General features: G+C 46.7%; 1 protein-coding gene across 1 annotated transcript in view; it reads right to left on the bottom strand.

Moving 5' to 3' along the window:
* The window catches only part of SUV39H2 (SUV39H2 histone lysine methyltransferase), a 383220-nt gene that overhangs the window by 293700 nt on the left and 70531 nt on the right, over positions 1-18989 (bottom strand). Inside the window, exon 2 of the mRNA XM_086938536.1 lies at positions 9316-9461. Within this exon, the coding sequence (XP_086794662.1) occupies positions 9316-9461 (146 nt within the window). The remainder of the gene's footprint in view (positions 1-9315; positions 9462-18989) is intronic.

Raw genomic sequence — 18989 nt, 5'->3', positions numbered from 1 at the left:
GGCGGAGTGAGGAGACGCTTTCTCCCGGAGCTCCCGACCCGATCCGGGCCCTGAGCCTTCTGTACAGCTTGTTCTCCCCCCCATCGGCATAAAACCGATCGGGAACGGTGCGGGAACCGGTCGGGCTGTGCTAGATCCGAAGTCCAGCTCTGGAGTGGCCGGGGGCCCGTAGTCCGGACCGCGGCACGGAGCGACGCCAAGACCGGAAGCGAAGACGGATAGCGGCCTAGCCGGGGTTGGGCAGAGCTCTGTCCCCGAAGCTCGCAGAAGTCAGCAGTGGTACAGTGGAAGGAATTAGGGGGCACACCTGGGTGCCGCGACGGTGCTGGGAGGCCCCGAGAAGCGCCTGCTTTCCTCGGGGACGACCCGCCCCTGGTTGTCGGTCCCATCGCAAATCGAGGCCGCGGCTGCGGCCTAGCTGATCGGAGGCTCTGCAGGCCGGAAGGGCGGTGTCGTTGGAAGCGTAGGCGGAACAAGGGCCGCAGCGACGAGGATTGGAACCGGGACCCTTCAAGGACTGCTACGGAGGCATCGGCTCCTGGGCGACTGGCGACTGGTCCTGGGGTCGAACGGAGAGATACCCGGAGGCTGCGCCATCACCGGAAGGGGTGCAACAACTTGCAGAGGCGTGAAGAGCCGCCATAGTTGCTTTTGGAGGTAGTGACGAAACCGGCGGACTACGGTGGTGCGTGGTGCCCTTGAGAGCTGCGCCGCGGATGGTCGGCTTGCCGTAGACAACAACAGCGGTCGCCGAAGGAAAAGCCAGGCGCGAGGACTTGGATTACACAGGTCGCGGAAGGGTCCCTGCACTTGCTCGCTGCGCGGCCGGGGCGGATAGTGGTGCCCGGGCCACAGAGGTCATTCCCAGAATCGGGGGGTTCGGGAGGAGCACCCCGCGGCAGAGGACCGAGACATCAAAGCAAGAAGAGGCAGGTGGGGCCAAAGCCCGGGTGTCTGGCCGGTGCGGTGCCCGTACTCGGCAGAGCGGCCTTGAGGACAAGATGGCGAGCCAGAAGGGCAATAAACGGAACGACCGCACGCTCCCCGAGATGCTTGGCAGGTCTCAGACCAGGGGAGACAGAAATCAACCGTCGCCGAACGCGGCGAGTGGCTCCCACACAGCAGGAGGCGGTGAACCCCCGGTCACCAGATCCTTTTTGGAGTCACTTTTTGGCACACTGAGAGACGATTTTCAAACGCTGAAACAGGAGGTGGCCGGGGAGGTCCGCGAAATCCGAAGAGAAGTGGACAGTCTAGGTGAGAGGGTGGCCACGGTGGAAAGCTCCACACAGAGACAGGACGAGGAAATCACGCAGCTACAACAAGAAGTGTTACGTTTGAGGGACCAACAGATGGACCTCCAGGCCCATAATGAAGACCTGGAAAACCGCTCTCGGCGGAATAACATCAGGGTCCGGGGAGTGCCATCGACGGAAGAGGGGACGGATGTAGCGGAATACCTAAGGGAGCTCTTCAGGGACATATTGGGTGAAGCGACGGACTTTCCGGTACGGATTGATAGAGCTCATCGAGTGGGCCCTCAGAGGCGCGCAACAGCCCCACCTCCGGACATATTGGCCTTTCTTCCTGATTTTCCACTGAAAGAACGGATCATGGCGGATGCCCGGAAAAAACCCTCGATGATGTTTCGAGGACACCCCGTGGCCTTATATCAGGACCTGTCTGTGATCACCCTCCAAAAGCGGAAAGCGTTCAAAATCGCAACAGACTTCTTGAAACAGCATGAAACGCCTTATTCCTGGGGTCATCCTTTCCGCCTTATTTTCAGGTGGAACGGTGTGCTACATCAATTGAGGTACCTACAGGACACGTGCGAAGTACTGGGGATCACCGCGGAGGAGGAGGTCTCAGCCACGCCACGCAGGAGACGCGCCACAGAGGACGGGTGGCGCAGGGTCTCGAGGCGCAGAACGTCAGCGGCATCCCAGCGTCCGAGCTCGCCTACCATCAGGGCTGATATGGCGAGCGACATCCAAGAAGCCTACAGAGACACCGTGGTGCACGAAGGTGTCGCGCTAACAGCGTAAGACTGCTCCGGGGGGAGAACGACTTTGCATTACTGTTCTTGCTGGCTTAGGGCCATGGAGGGTGGGGAGGGAGCAGAGGGAGGAAGGGTGTGGCTGGACGTCCACTACGATACGTTACCACGGACTTGTCCGGACAGGACATGGCTGGGACAATTTCTCAGAGGATGTTGGGGGTTTGGGGGTTTTGGTGGGGGTAAGGGGTGGGGGGGGAGTTGGGGCACCGAGAGGGGTGTGGGAGGAGGGGGAGTTGGGGAGTTGGGGGACAGGGGGGTTGGGAGTTGGGTAGGGGAAGGGGTGGGTACAGTCCGTTCAGTGTTCTTGATGTTTCCACGCTGCCCCGATGGGGAGCTCTGGGCAGTTGAGGCCCACAGACCCTCCCTCACTGCAAAGGATCCAATGCATGTTTCATTCTGTTTTGACTCTCTATGGCGACCCTTAAGGTAGTGACCCTTAATGTTAAGGGGCTTAATAACCCTGTCAAGAGGAGGGCCGTCCTGTCCTTGCTAGAGAACACACAGGCTGACATTTGTCTTCTACAGGAGACTCATTTGCTGGCGCGGGACTGCCATAGATTACGATCCCGCACATTTCCCACACAGTTCTTTTCTTCGTCCACCACCAAGACGGCTCGGGTGGCGATATTGGTGTCTAACTCCTTTAGGGGGGAGGTACTACACAAGTTCGCAGAGCAGAGGGGGAGACTCTTAGCGCATAGATTCAAACTAGGGGCCCTGACATTTACCATCGGGACGATTTACTGTCCGAATGAACATCAGGATAGCTTCTTTCAATCAGCATTAGTGGACATAACAGCATCCCGGACAGGCACATAATTTTGGGTGGAGATTTGAATATGGTGGTTGACTCGGCTGTGGATAGGTCGGCCCAGCGTTCCCCACAGACAGGGGAAATGTCACAAATAGTTAAATCCCAACTGGTGGACCTGGATCTTCATGATCTTTGGCGCCACTTGCACCCCACGGATTGAGACTACTCCTTCTACTCTCACGCACACAAAACATACGCGAGGCTGGATCACCTCATAGTTACCGGCCCAGTCCGTGATCTAGCTACGACGTCGGAGGTGGGGGTCAACTCTCTATCTGATCACGCGCCGGTCTCGGGGAGTTTCTCTCTGCCGGCTGATCGGGCCCCCTGTGGGGTCTGGCGCCTCAGAGACGCTCTTTTACATAAGAAAACAGTTGTGCAAAGGGTTACGGCGGCGATCAGGGACTTCCAAACGCATAATGACAACGCAGACACCTCGGTGGCGATGCAGTGGGCCGCACTTAAGGTGGTGGTCAGAGGGGAATTCATTGTGGTCTCCTCGGCGGAGAACAGGGAACGGAGACAGAAACGGGACGAATTCACGCAAAAAGTCAGGGAACTGGAAGAGGTGCACCGCCGTGCAGGGGCCCCCAGGATTTGGAAACAGCTGAAGACAGCGAGGAAGCTCCTGTCATCCTTGGACATGGATAGGGCGGAATATGCAGCACTACGACTGAAACACGCTTATTACACAGGGGGGACAGGTGTGGCCGCCTTCTGGCGAACAAACTCAGGTGGCCCACGAACGCCATCGGGTGAAGGAGATTGCGGCGGGAAATGACGGGCTGGTCGCGGAGGATGTTCTGATAGCCGAGGCCTTCCGTCGCTTTTATGCGGAATTATACACTGGGGAGAGCCTGATGGCGCAGGAGTCGGAGGACTACCTGGACTCAGTCACCCTTCCGTCCCTAGAAACATCTCAAACGGAATATCTCGAAAGGGAGATACGGGTCGAGGAGGTGATTGCTGCCATCTCCAGGCTTAAACATGGTAAGGCCCCTGGCCCGGACGGCTACACAGCGCTCTTCTACAGGAAGTTCAGCGCCACGTTGGCCCCTATACTCACTAAATTGTTTAATTCCTTCTCCGAACCAGGGGCGATCCCACCGGATCTCCTGCAGACCACAGTATCGGTCATACCTAAACCAGGGAAGGACCGAACCAAATGCAGCTCTTACCATCCGATCTCCCTTTTGAACGTGGATTTAATACTTTATACGGGAATTCTGGCGGCGCGCCTAGCGCTCCATTTGCCGGGTCTGGTGGAGTCGGACCAGGCTGGCTTTGTCCCCGGGAGACAGACGGTGGATAACACCAAGAGGGTAGTACATATTCTGGAGAAGGCTTCCCGGATTCCTGGAGAAAGAATGCTCCTATCGGTTGATGCTGAAAAGGCGTTCGACCGGGTGCACTGGCCCTATTTGGAACGGGTTATGGCGAGGATGGGCATAGGTGAAAAATTTCGCACCCTGGTTTTTAATTGCTACCGGTTCCCGTCGGCGGTGAATGAATATGGGTAAATCAACAGCACTGGACATCTCCCTGACTCCTGCAACACGACGGGAGTTGCAGGGCCTCTTCCCCATGCATTGGTCGGCCCACCAGGTCCAGTACTTGGGTATCCTGTTGGCACCCACATTGCAGGCCATGGTGACAGCCAATTATACGGCTTTGACTGGAAAGATTAAGGAGGAACTGGGAGGTGGAGTAAGGGCTTGATATTGTGGCTCGGGAGAGTGGCAGCGGTTAAAATGACGGTCCTCCCACAGATCTTATATCTATTCCGGGCCCTGCCGGTGCAGCCGCCTAAAGGCTGGCTCCAGCAGACACAGTCGGCTCTGTCCCGTTTTATTTGGCAAGACCGCAAGCCTAGGATGAGGAGGGTTCTCTCTACGTTGGCACCGGAATCGGGGGGGACTGGGGGTCCCAGATTTACGCAAATATTTTCAAGCGGCGCAGCTGAGATACCTGGTCGAATGGAGCCGATGGGAGTCGGACAAGCACTGGTTGTTCCAGGATCAGGCGGTGGCGGGCCGTCCCTTACAAGAGGTGCCCTTTCTGCGTAGGGCTCATCGCCCCCCGAATCTCTAAGCGTCTTTTGTAACGCGGGTTCCGCTGAGGGTGTGGGATGCTACTAGCAATGCACACGAGCTTACCACGTCCCCCTCTCCGTTCACACCTATTGCAGACAACCCGGAATTCACGCCGGGGATTACCCAGGGAGCTTTTGCACACTGGTGTGCTGCCGGTTGCAGGACCCTCTTCCATGTGTACGGGCCGGACAGAGTTCTCCCTTTCCAGACTCTCAAGGAGGAGTATGGTTTGGCCTAGACAGATAGGATGCGCTACTGGCAGGTGCGACACTGGGCTTTGCAGCCACAGGTGCGTGAGCTGGCAGACAGGAAATTATTGCCGTACGAGAAGTGGTTAGTGACGCGAGCCTCGGATACTAAGCTCATCACGGATCTTTATAAAATGTTACAGCCTCCCCCCACACACTTTCATAGCCCAGGTAGGGAACGCTGGAACAGGGAGCTGGGAAGAACACTGAGCCATAAAGAGTGGGACCAGATTTCATACCGCGCACGACACTCTGCATACCATATAGGACTAACTGAAACATTCACTAAAGTGTCTACATACTGGTATTACACTCCGGAGCGGTTGCATGAGATGGATAGACATATTGATAATACCTGTTGGCGGGAGTGTGGGCAACCTGGTACACTGATACATGTCCTGTGGGAGTGCCCGTTGTTGAGCCTTTATTGGAAGGAGGTGCTAGATGAGATCGACACCCACTTTGAGATAGAGTTGCCCCGCTTCCCAGCATACGTCCTGTTGGGCTTGCCTAACGGTCTGATGTATACACTAAAATCGCGCAGGGGTAGACAAATTGCTATAGCACTGGACTCCGCCGTTCAGAACATTCTAATACGCGGACTACCACTGTTCCATCCATCACGGGATGGCTACATAGATTATGGCATGTCCTGGGCATGGAGAAATTATCACCGATGATGGCCGGGGAAGTAGATCAATTCGAGGAGTTGTGGCAGCCCTTTCATGCACTACTGGCCACCGAGTTCAGGGAACTAACCTGTCCGAGGTACCTGAGGCTCTTGAGACTGACACCGCCGCTGGACTTCACCGCTTAATAACCACAGGCTGAATAGGGCTAGGGGATAGGGGTGAGGGCTGAGCTCAGAAGGTTTAGCTAGACAAGACACTGGGCGGGGGTACTGGGAGGGGGATAGGGGGGCAAGGGGGGTAGGGGGGTAAGGGGGGGTGGGGAGGAGTTGGGGGGGGAACTGTTTCTTTAAAGGGGAAAGGGTACAGAGACTTCATTTCTACCTCAGGGTGTTATTTAATGTGATGTGGATGGAACCGGAGCTCACGCAGCCTCTACTGCATTTGCGGGACACGTAGCATTATCTTGAAGATGGGCTCCCGGGGTTACAGCACAAATGTCATTGCTTGAATGTCTTTCTTATCTGTGTACTCTTTCAATAAAATACTTTAAACATAAAAATAAGTACTGGCTACACCTGCATCTTTACTGGTAGATAACAATGCACCACATAACTTCCACCATGCACAGCCACGTCTTTCACTGTATGTCTTTTATACGCATTAATACATGTATTCACAGTTCAATCCATCAAACAATCAATCTTAGTTCGATCATTCTAAAGTAAATCATAAAAGAAAGCCATTCAAAATGAACATGTGTACAAAGACAATAAATAAACTTTAATGTTGGACAGAGACAAATGTAAAATCTATGCCAGTGTTCGCTAAATCTGTTAAAAAAAAGCCACAGGTAAAACTATTTAAGGGCAAGATCACCAATGAATATACAATGGTACATTTGTTACAAAAAACTAAGAAAAACCGGTGAGAACGGGAACTAAAGTGCAATATCATATGATGGACCATCAGTTATAACAACATACTCTTCCACTGTCCTAAAATACTTTACAGGAAGTAGCCAACTGCATACCAGATGTCATATTCTTCGAGGTGTGGAGCAAGAGCAAGGCGGCCCTAAACTTGGTAAATGTATATCTTCAGCAACTGGGGCTGTAAAAATCTACTACCGAAGGGAAGATAATATTTGCAGAAGAAAATGAAGTGCTGTAAAGACTGGGGTGATTGCTCATTGCGCAAGCAAATGCATATATCTGCAGAAGTAAATTGCCTTGTGGAAAACATATCATCCAGTGAATAAACCTTAATTTGAACCAAGCCAGTAGTGTCCTTTTATATATATTTTGCACAAAAAGCAAATACGGAGCAATCCCAGCAGACATATGGATCATACAGTATTCTCTCACAGCTGGCTTCCGCACTTCTACAGCTTCCCTTTAGACTGCCTGTTCTTAATAAAGCTATTCTTAACCCAATCTTTGTTTTTTTTTGTGATGGTCTCTGGTTTTTCATAAAGATCTGCACAACCCAGGCTTACGATGTTTCTCTTATATATTTTAGCCAAGGGAGGTTCAGCTCATAATTGCAGGAAAGGAAGCCTCGTATGACAGCCTGGTTAAGTTCTGTTTCGTTGTTCACAAAGATTGAGCACCAGAATACCAATGGGGCTGCATTTATAAGGTCTTGGACATATTCAAGGCCTAATTCCAGGAGAGAAGAAAAATGGGGAGTTGAGACAGATTTTGTCGGTGCTTGTTGGGGGTTCCTATTTTCTTCCACTTGGATAGCCCCTACGTCTCTACAGCCCCATACCCCCATGTGTAAGTCACAATCGGAAGACATTTCCTTTTGTAGATTTCCAAAATCTGCGCAACAGGTTTTTTCCCAATGCAAGTCGAAAGTGAATAAGTGGTTCCCACAGCACACAAATAACAAGTCAACCTATTTTTAAGGCAGTGGGACCAGGTACAAGCATTTTCAAATCAAGATATGGAAAGCAACTCACCCTGTCCAGTTTTCTTCCTCATATGTGTATGGTGCTAGTTTTAGTCTTTCTTGGACTGCACACCATTATAAAGGTGTACAAAAAGTTGGTTTCTGGGTTTAATATCAGGTAAAAATAGAATGGGGGCAAGTACACAACCATGGCGTACTCCGCAGTTGACTTTAAAGTTGGTGTAAACTCACCATTGTCCCCAAATCTAACTGAGGCCGAGAGATCCGGGTGTAGGAGTCTTAAGAGAGAAACCAGGTCTGCCTCAAGGCCATGGACAAGAATATCCCATAGTTAGGACCTGTTGACACAACCGAAAGCACTCGATAGGGCCATGAATGGAAGTGAACTTGAGCTCAATGCTCAGCCTTCAACGCATGTTAACATATGTTAAAATCTTATTAGTACCTCTTACTATGTGCAATGATTTAAAACCTTCAGAAGTTTGCCATATAACGGTGAACACAATAAAAACCTTCAATTTATATGCAATTTTTCTAAAGCTCTCTATGACAGCCACACATGCAGAGATGGATAATCTTTTGTGAACAGAATATTTCACGTTTCACGCAGGCTTTTGTGATAAGCTTTGTCAAAAGGTAGAACCTATTTCCTTATTCACAGTTATTTGAGCTGGTTCATGACTATAGACCTACTATGAACCATTTTATTTGATAAACCTACAGAATGGTTTATGAACAAATTTGAATATGAGTATCAAGGACGGTGTCATCAGTGATGTCATCAATGATGTCATTTAAATTATCATGAGTGATGTGAAATGTCAGCTCATAACTTCAGTAGTTTTTGTTTTTTAATCTTACATTCAGGTCTCAAGTGCCCACGTAACTAAAACATCATTTGAACTTTTGATTTTTCAGTATGTATAGGCACACATCTGATTATCACTATTTGTGTTTCCAAAGTATTGAGACCGCCTTAACCTAGCTCCAGCCAATTGCTGAGTGTGAGAGACCTCATTCATTTAACAGCAAAAAGATAAAATGAAATGGAAGGGTTTATATCTGCTACCAACACAATACAGTTACTGCTAGAAAAGTGCTTGGGAAATGGATTCAAAGAAAGGTAGAGATTGGGGATACCACAATGCACACGTGTGATGTTCTAGAGAGGGTATGAGGCCAGCACAGAAGAGATGCTAGAGCGTGCCACCGGTTCTGTAGATAGCTTCAAGCTGCACACCTTTTAAAGCAGCTTCTGGCTTCAGAGGTTTTTGGTGGCTTGGAACAGGACAAAGACAATTATACAGTACAGCAATCATGATTAAGTTGTCTGGCCGTGAAGAGATGAGTAAAGTTTCCATGCTTTGAAATGCAATATTTATGTGGGGTTAACTTTTATACAACATTTTGCACATACAACAAAGCACTTTACACTAAACCTAATAACATAAAAATGCAATTACTAAAAAAAAGAACACAAAGTGATAACGTCTTCACTCTTTTTAAAACTCAAATATGGAGGTAGGAGATACTAGACAGACATTCACCTTACCTCTATTACCATTTGGTCACACAAATATTCCACTTCATAATTGCTCTTCATTTTTGCCTTGATGCCAAGTGATGGACATATGAGCTTCTCCTTCCTGCATATTTCCTTAAGGATATCACGGGACGCTAGGCATGGGACATAGCATGCTACAGGAAGAAATGCACAAAGATAATTTACATAAAATGTCAGGGTTAGTTGAGTTTTAAAATGCACTAGTCATGAACGCAATGAAAACTGCTCTCATTCTGCCTTTGCACGTAAGCAGCCAACGCAACAACCACAAATTATATATATATAGCACTCCAGTGAAGTGATGTGGCGGATTAGTTATAGAAAAGAAAATTCCAACCAATACAGCTTTGCCAATGGATCAGACTATAACTGGCTTTGAGAGGGCCCTTGCTGCAACGTCCATCTACAGCCGGATGAATATTTTAAAAGTTAATCTGGAGAAAAAAATGTGTCATCTTCGTATAGGCTTTAAAAAAAAAAGGAAAAATGGCACCTTGGAACAAAGGAAGTTGAATGCGGGTGGCTAGAGGCATAATAAAGAAGAAGCTTAGGAATAAAGATACCCGATAGGGTTCTATATATATTGTTTTACATTTCTTTACTGATTTCCTTAACATATCCATTAAAATATTATATATTATCTGTGAATATCAATCGCGTGCCCGAAGTTCTCTTTCAGTCATGGTGTTGTTGTGATCTTCTTTCTCAGACTATTTCTTCGACTCACTTAACCAAGTCACCAGCAGCAGTGCCACCCAAGAGCTCCACCTCATAACAATTAATCTTTTGACCATCAATAAAGCCAGGTGGACAACTCTATACTCCATCCTCATCTTATAGGGTCTTAGCATTATCTTCAATCGACAGACCTCTGGTCTATTAGGGTCCATCTTACCTCTCAAGGAGGAGTCCAGATCTGCCAACTCCCTCCAGTATACATCCAGGTAACTAGAATCACAGACTATGTGGTAGAAGTGTCTGTTTCTGATGGCATCTAGGGCATTTATCCCCGACTCCTGGGAAATGTTTACTCAAGTATTTTAGCGGCAGGCATACCCGGTATAAGTCATTAAAATGAGGAATAGCCTAAACTTAGCATTTCTAGAAACTCTAGGTCCAGTTGAGTGTGCTACTGCCACCTGCAACTAAGACACTGTTAAATCTCCGCCAAGGTCTGCCACTGACTTCTCGCTCAAGAATGTCTCGTCGGCTTTACCAACAACTTATTGACTGCTATGGCGGACTCATTATGAGAGTTGCTCACATGAAACTATTGCCATCCTCAATTTACAAGAATGTAATTTGGGAAGGTGGTATGAAGAAAGCATTTATTTTAAAACATTTTTTATTGGTTTTACAATCTGAAACCATGAAAGCAACCAATAAGCTTCCATACGATGGAGGACCTGGGTAAACAGCCTCATATGGTGGTATGAATTAGGTCTGCATGCACTCCCCCTCCACGCTCTCTTTAATGCTATCTAGAATGGACAGCTAGATTTTAGAAGGGGAGGTAGGCTGGGTTTGTGAGGAGGTTAGGGCATCTTAATCCCTACTAGACTCATCTACTGAGACCATAATGGCATCCCAAGCTCTGGTGGTATCCATCGTATCCCTATCCTTTTTTTCAACCCTAGGGAGCAGCATATTCTTATTTCCCATGTCTCTCAGCAATACTCTTCTTCAGCTATAGATGATCAGCCGCGCTGTTGCCTTTCACCTCAAAGTCGCCTGTCTTTTGGCAAACAGCAAGGGCAGATCTATGTATCTACTTATTACCTTTTAAGTCCTAGGTCGCTAGTATATTCCAAGAATACGAGTCTCAGGCGATACAGGAAGCTGTAAGTGAGTCGTGACTGTAAAGGCCAGACCATATGATAGAGAGCTGCTACTTCCTCGATATATCTGGGCATTTAGTTTGAAACCCAGGGTAATATTCATTGGTTTAACTTGAGGAACTTATGCCCTGTCTATGTGGTAGTACTGAATAGGCTGGAATAGAGTATTCTGATTTATGTACGGGCGTCCCTGAGCTTACGATCCCACTCCGCCTTACTAATTGGCCTTTACATGTCCTCTGCCCATCTCTCTTTCAGCCTGTCTATTGTAACCAACTAAGAATAGCATGGCACAGTAAGGTGATAACTTTATATTAAAAAAATGATTTAGAAAACAACTTCATTCCTTGATGTGTAGTTAGTTCTAATCCATGCCTTTCATGTCTGGTTCCTTGTGGCTGTAATACGGCCCCCTTCCCGGGTCAAATCAAAGTTGTTAATTAATTCCCCGAACTCCAGTAATGTATGCCCTCATATAATTTCCCTATCTTATCTATGCCGTTTTCGCACCATGATTTCATTTGATTCCAGCAATGCACATGGCCTTACACCTGTTGTAGTAAAGATCCCAAAGCCAGACTCCAGTTTGTGCCCGTAAGTTAGCATTGGCCCATATATCGAATTTCCTCATCTTTTGAGGAACTTCTGAAAAGTGTCACATGACTTCGATAAACACCTAAGGCAAAACAAGCATTTGCGATGCAATAGGTCTCGCATTAGGAAAGTTTGAGCTATTGGTCTTGTAAATGACAAATCTTTTATTTATGTGTTGGTTTTGAAAGTAGTGAAATGAATAGCTTTGTCATTTACAATGCCAATACTTTTAACTTTTGCAAATGTGACACCTATAGCATTTGTAATGCAACATGTTTTGTATTTACGTTACTTATAAGTATTAATATTACAAATAACAATGGCTTATTTTTTTTTAAATAATGAATACCTAAATTAAATTGATTGTAATTTATAATGGCAATAGCTTAAACTTTAGTAAATAACTTTTGTGAAGATTATGTTCAGTGTATTTTGATGTTGCGAAAATCCAAGAACAGAATTGAAATATTAACATTTTTTTTTTACATTTGTAATAAAGCTTGAGAAAACATATTTGAACCAGTTGTTGATTAGTTGCACAGATTGATGCTGTGGTGGCGACGAGTGATGCTGTGGCGTTCAGTGATGCTGTAGTGGTGCCCCTGAGTGATGTTGTGGTGCCCCTGAGTGATGTTGTGGTGCCCCTGAGTGATGCTGTGGTGCCCCTGAGTGATGCTGCGGTGGTGCGATAGATAGATAGAGTGAGGGTGATAGATAGATAGATAGATAGATAGAGTGAGGGCGATAGATAGAGTGAGGGCGATAGAGAGATGGATAGATAGAGAGATAGATAGAGAGATAGATAGAGAGATAGATAGAGAGAGATAGAGAGAGAGACAGAGATAGATATAGAGAGAGAGATAACTAGAGTGAGGGCGATGGATAGATAGATAGAGTGAGGGTGATAGATAGATAGATAGATAGATAGAGTGAGGGCGATAGATAGAGTGAGGGCGATAGAGAGATGGATAGATAGAGAGATAGATAGAGAGATAGATAGAGAGATAGATAGAGAGAGATAGAGAGAGAGACAGAGATAGATATAGAGAGAGAGATAACTAGAGTGAGGGCGATGGATAGCTAGATAGAGTGAGGGCGATGGATAGATAGAGTGAGGGCGATGGATAGATAGAGTGAGGGCGATGGATAGATAGAGGGCGATAGATAGAGTGAGGGCGGCGATAGAGTGAGGGCGGCGATAGAGTGAGGGCGATAGATAGATAGATATAGTGAGGCAAATAGATCGATATATTGATAAATAGATACAGAGTGAGGGCGATAGATAGAGTGCGATCGATAGATTGAGTGCGATAGATAGATCCATAGATAGACGGATAGAGTGAGTGAGACATAGATAGATAGATAGAGTGAGGGCGACAGATAGAGTGAGTGTGACAGATAGATTGATAGAGTGATGGCGATAGATGTGTGTGGTTGGGTGAGTGTGTTGTGTGTGTGTGTGTGTGGTTTTGTGTGTGTGATTGTGTGTGTGCGGTTGTGTGTGGCTGTATGTGTGGTTGTGTGTGTGGTTGGGTGTGATTTTGTGTGTGTGGTTGTTTTTTTGTGTGGTTGTGTGTGCGATTGTGTGTGTGGTGTGGTTGTGTGTGTTCGTGTGGTTATGTGTGTGTGGTTGTATGTGTGTGTGTGTGCGTGGTTGTATGTGTGTGTGCGGTTAGAGAAGGATGCATGTGGAAGAGAGCAGAAGATCTGCACAGGAGAAGAGAACAGGGAGTTGGAGAAGGGGCGGGTGGAAGAGAGCAGCAGATCAGCCCCGGGAGAAAAGAACAGGGAGTTAAAGATGGATGCAGGGTGGAAGAGAGCAGCAGATCAGCACAGGAGAAGAGAACAGGGAGTTAAAGAAGGATGCGGGTGGAGAGAACAGCAGATCAGCCCAGAAGAAGCGAACAGGGAGTTAGAGAAAGAGGCGGGAGAAAGAGAACAGCAGATTAGCACAGGAGAAGAGAACTGGGAGTTAAACAGGAGGCGGGTGGAAGAGAGCAACAGATCAGCACAGGAGAATAGAACAGGGAGTTAAAGAAGGAGGCGGGTGAAAGAGAACTGCATATCGCCACAGGAGAAGAGAACAGGGATTTGGAGAAGGGGACGGGGTGGAAGATAGCAGCAGATCAGCACGGGAGAAAAGAACAGGGAGTTAAAGAAGGATGCAGGGTGAAAGAGAACAGCAGAGTAGCACAGGAGAAGAGAACTGGGAGTTACAGAAGGAGGCGGGAGGAAGAGAGCGCAGATCAGCACAGGAGAAGAGAACAGGGAGTTAAAGAAGGAGGTGGTATGGAAGAGAGCAGCAGATCAGCACTGAGTGGTATTTGGAGTGTATGTTACATTGAGTGCAGTGTAATTATGTGGCGTGTAATTATGTAGCACTGAGTGGTATTTGGAGTGTATGTTGCATTGAGTGCAGTGTAATTATGTGGCGTGTAATTATGTGGCACTGAGTGGTATTTGGAGTGTATTTTGCATTGAGTGCAGTGTAATTATGTGGCGTGTAATTATGTGGCACGGAGTGGTATTTGGAGTGTATGTTGCATTGAGTGCAGTGTAATTATTTGGCGTGTAATTATGTGGCACTGAGTGGTATTTGGAGTGTATTTTGCATTGAGTGCAGTGTAATAATGTTGCAAATAATGATGTGGCACTGCCGCAGAATGAGGCAGAGTGGGTAATGCTGTTACACAGCTGAGCCCATGTAGAGAGCCTGGGGCACAATAAGGTGGAATGAGGCACCGTAAGGAACAGTGAGGTGGAGTGAGGCGGAATGAGGCAGAGTGGGGGATGCTGTTTCACAGCTGACCTGGGTCCCTGGTCTCTGGAATGTCAGTCTTGCGAGGACGATTGCTCCATATGGACTTGGTCAAAGATGCAACATACCAAAATGTCTGGTTGGATACATATAAAAACGTATTGTTGATAAAACGTTCTGCAATGATGAACAGCACAGTTTCCCTGTGTTGCATTTGGGGCATGGGAAGGAGACCGGAAATTGTGAGAAGTTTGCAAACCGTGTATGGACGCCTTTTAACAAAGTATAATATAGGAAAGTGAAAGGGCGATGTTTATTTTGACTCAGACCGCGGGCAAGGCTTCTCCAGTCACTGATGCAGTTAAAACTAGCAGAGCGGAGTGGTTGAACACGAGAAAGCTCCTCATTCTTTGGCGTCTCACCTCACACGCTGCAACCCAACCCCCGAGAAGAAAAACAACTAAAGTCTGGTTACTCTAGCCTTGGGTTCCCAAGTAGTGCAAAGCAGGCCTTCTAGCGCTTCAAAGTCTAGTCAACACTAGACATACAATTATAAACAAATAGCAAAAATAATAGCTTTGTCATTCACAATGCCAATAGTTTTAACTTTTGCAAATGTGACACATATAGCATTTGTAATGCAATATGTGTTGTATTTACGTGACTTAGATGTATTGATATTACAAATAACAATGGCTTTTTTTTTTAATAATACTTAAATAAAAGTTGTGTAGAGAGAGTGCGAGAGAGGTGTGTAGAGAGAGAGAGTGAGAAAGTAAGAGAGAGTACGCGAGGTGTGTAGAGAGAGAAAGATGTGCGTATAGAGAGAGAGAGATGCATATATATATATATAGAGAGAGAGAGAGAGAGAGAGAGAGAGAGAGAGGTGTGTAGAGAAAGAGAGAGAGAGGTGTGTTGAGAGAGAGTTAGAGAGAGAGTTGTGTAGAGAGAGAGAGCTTGTGCTCTCCTGGCTCCTCGGGTCGGTTTAGTGTTAACACGTAATTGACAAACCCATCGTCAAGCAGGATGTCTCTGTCTATGTTGTTGTCCACTGGCGCCTGTTGTCTGTTTCAAGCAGAGGAGCTGGAGAAGGCGAATGCACGTGCTGCTAAGGGAGAAGGGAGGGGGTACCCCCATAAGAATGGCTCTGTCTGCCTTGTCCCCAGTGGCGCCAGTTGTCGGTTCCAAAGTAACAGTTGCTAATTAATAATTGTAGCAGAGCAAATGAAAAAAAACGACACAGAGGTGTGCACCAACAGAGTGTAGAACCGGTATTTCTGTAACAAAATGCACAACCACGCAGTTGTTTTTCCCTTCAGTAAATACTTACTGTAATAAAAGCGCTTGTTTTTTTAAAATTACCTTGCACCTCGCAAACAGAATTCCTTAATGCACACGCTCTATATATTGTGAAACAAGCATACTAAGCCCTGTAGAGTTTTCAAACCACATGTAATATAATTGGGCATGTATGAAAATGAACTGTGCTTCCCTTGTGTACTTGTAAACAAATGTAAAGGAGTAGTGCGAAATAATTCCATGCCGTATCATGAAAAGCGATCTTTACAGGTTATAGGTTGAATCCCTTCAATCTTGTAGGTTTGTTTCGGTACGTTTGTTTCGGTTCCAAGTGAAATGTTGGTGGTTTGCCTGTAAGAAGGGATATATGTTATATTTGTCTCAGAATACGTAGCAAAATAATTAGATTATTTATTAATTTAGTGTAAACCTTTAAAGCTTGTAGAGTTTTCCCTGCATTGGGTTCTTCATAATGCACCGTTATTTATTGTCACAAATCTCGGTTTTAGTAAAAGAAAAAAAAAAGAACTTTCATCCACCCCAGAGACTTTTAATTGCAATTAAATAAAACTTCTAAATTCACGGATGCACAGAGACATACAAACGTGCAGGCACAGATGAAAAAAAAACATGCAAACACAGACCAGGCAAACCTTTGGAAACCCATCCACTTGCAGCCGTATACACGGATGTATGCAACTATACAAGCATGCATACACACCCTCATGCACACATGCATGCAGCGACCAGCACATACAAACCTACACACGCACATAAATATACACACTAGAAACCATGCACAAACAAATAGGGCATTAGTAATTTACACACACATATATAAACAAGCACACATATGCAGGCACTCCTACATATCTACACATATGCACACTCAAACACACATGCATGAATGCATGCTCCCGCACATATACACGCACCCGCTCTTGTCTGTGAAGCAACTTTAATGAAACATTTATTTTAATCTTTCAAAAAAGGCAACATTGTAAAGTGCTATTACGGTGGCAGCATGTGGGAATGCCTTCTGTGTGGGAGTACGCATACTAAACGTGGTTAGTGGGCGTGTGAAGCGTACGCTGTGTGGGAGGCGGGTTCAAATAAAGGCATGGACACATGCTCCCGCACATATACACAAACACTCTCTTGTCTGTCATGCGACTAACTAAAAATGTATTTTAGCCCTTTAATAAATGCAAACTTTTACATTGCTAAGATGGTGGCAGTGGTTGGGCATGTCCTCTGTGGGGGAGTACGCAAAGTAAAGTGGGCAGTGGGCGGGTGGAAGCGTCAGATGTGTGGCAGGCAGGTGCAACTAAAGGCACTGAGGCATGCTCACGCACATATACACGCACACGCTCTTGTCTAAAATGCGTCTTTAAATAAATGTTTATTTTAAGACTTTATAATTTTAGGACTTTCAAATATTTAAACTTTTACAGTGCTAAAACGGTGGCCTCTGTCTGGAAGGACGCAGGGGAAGTGGGCGGGTGAATCGTCCACTGTGTGGGAGGCGGGTGCAAGTAAAGACAGGAGAGCTGATGGAAATAAAACTGCAAAAAGGAAATGGAAGAAGGGAGTACGTGCTCACGAGATGGAAGCGCCCGCTGTGTGGGAGGTGGGTGCTAGTAAAGACGAGAGCTGATGAAAGTGAAACTGCTGAGAGGGATTGGGAGAAAGGAGGGGGTGCACGCAAAAAAACCAAATGCCAGCTGTGCACGTGAGGCGGGTGCGAGGAAAGACGAGAACTGATAATAGTATGCTGTGTGGAAGGCGGGAGCGAGTAAAGACGAGAGCTGATAAAAGTGAAACTGCTGCGAGGGATTGGGAGAAAGGAGGTGGTACAAACAAAAAAAGCTCTCGGCATTGCAGGGGGGGCGGCGAGCAGGGGAGCGCTGCGAGGGATTGGGAGAAAGGAGGTGGTGCAAACAAAAAAAAGCTCTCGCCATTGCAGGGAGGCGGGGGAGCAGGGGAGCGGGTGCGAGGAAAGGCGAGAGCTGATAATAGTATTACTTGGCAGTGCTTTGGTTACTAAACTGTGTATTAGAAATACAGCATGCCATTTGCAGGACAGCTAGGAGTATGACAGCGGAGGGAAGGCAACAAGTTAAATGTAAACATCAGGCAATTTATTTGACAAAACCAGAGTGTGTGGATAAAGGGATACAAGAAGGAATGGAGCATGACTGTCTTGTCAAAGTCAGTGAGGCAAGTACTACTTTACTTAAAGAACAGGACTTATACACAATGAATGCTTCAGTTCGAGTCTGGGCAGTGACGTTCAACATCATGTGATTTTGCGCAAACCACTTAATCTACCCGTACCTAAAAAAATTAATATGTCCGTCTGTAATGCAACAGGTGCTCAATGTACAGCGAGCTGATACCTTCAGGTCGAGTTCATGCTAAATGAAACTGCCAGCAAAAAAAGAAAAATTTGATCTCTGTAAGTACATAGTTTAATTGCTCACGTCTTGTGATTCAGTTAAGTTAATGTTACGCAAACAGTCATGGAGACTGTAGCACGCTATTGCAACATTGCTAAACTACGTGCTTGGGCACTAAGCAATTGAATATTTGTAAGTCCTGTGAGAAGCAGAATTTTTTTACTTGGCAGTGCTTTGGTTACTAAACTGTTTGTGTTAGAAATATAGCACACCATTTGCAGGACAGCTAGGAGTATGACAGCGGAGCGAAGGCAACAAGTTAAATGTAAACATTGTCGACATTGCTGGGGGAGGGGGCGGGGGAGCTGGAGCGCTTTTCTTTGAAGTCTGATGGCGGGGGGCGGGAGAGGCTTGAGAGCAGATTCCTCTGAAGTCGGATACGAGCCAGATGGTGTTTGGTGTGAGGCTGATGGGTTTGACGCGCATGCTCGTCTCACGCGAGTGCATCACATGAACTACACGTAATCCGCGCTTGGTCAAGAGTTCGTTTCAACTACTATACACTCGCCTATTAATCCCTGCGGAGTATAATAGTCGAGACCTAAAAAGTCTGCTACAAGTTCCCTGATCATGTCATAGTCAGCCAGTGAATGTGCAAAATAAATATGTAGTCTGAATGTATGTACCTTTGCTATAATGGTTCATATTGGCTATGTCTTGAAATAAGTGGAAAGTCCCCTAATGTAGAGTAAAAGTCAGTGGCCAACCCTATAG

This window comes from Lissotriton vulgaris, chromosome 1_1 (assembly GCF_964263255.1).
Source record: "Lissotriton vulgaris chromosome 1_1, aLisVul1.2, whole genome shotgun sequence".
NCBI classification, from domain to species: Eukaryota; Metazoa; Chordata; class Amphibia; order Caudata; family Salamandridae; genus Lissotriton; species Lissotriton vulgaris.
This window is presented reverse-complemented; position numbering and strand designations above follow the sequence as displayed.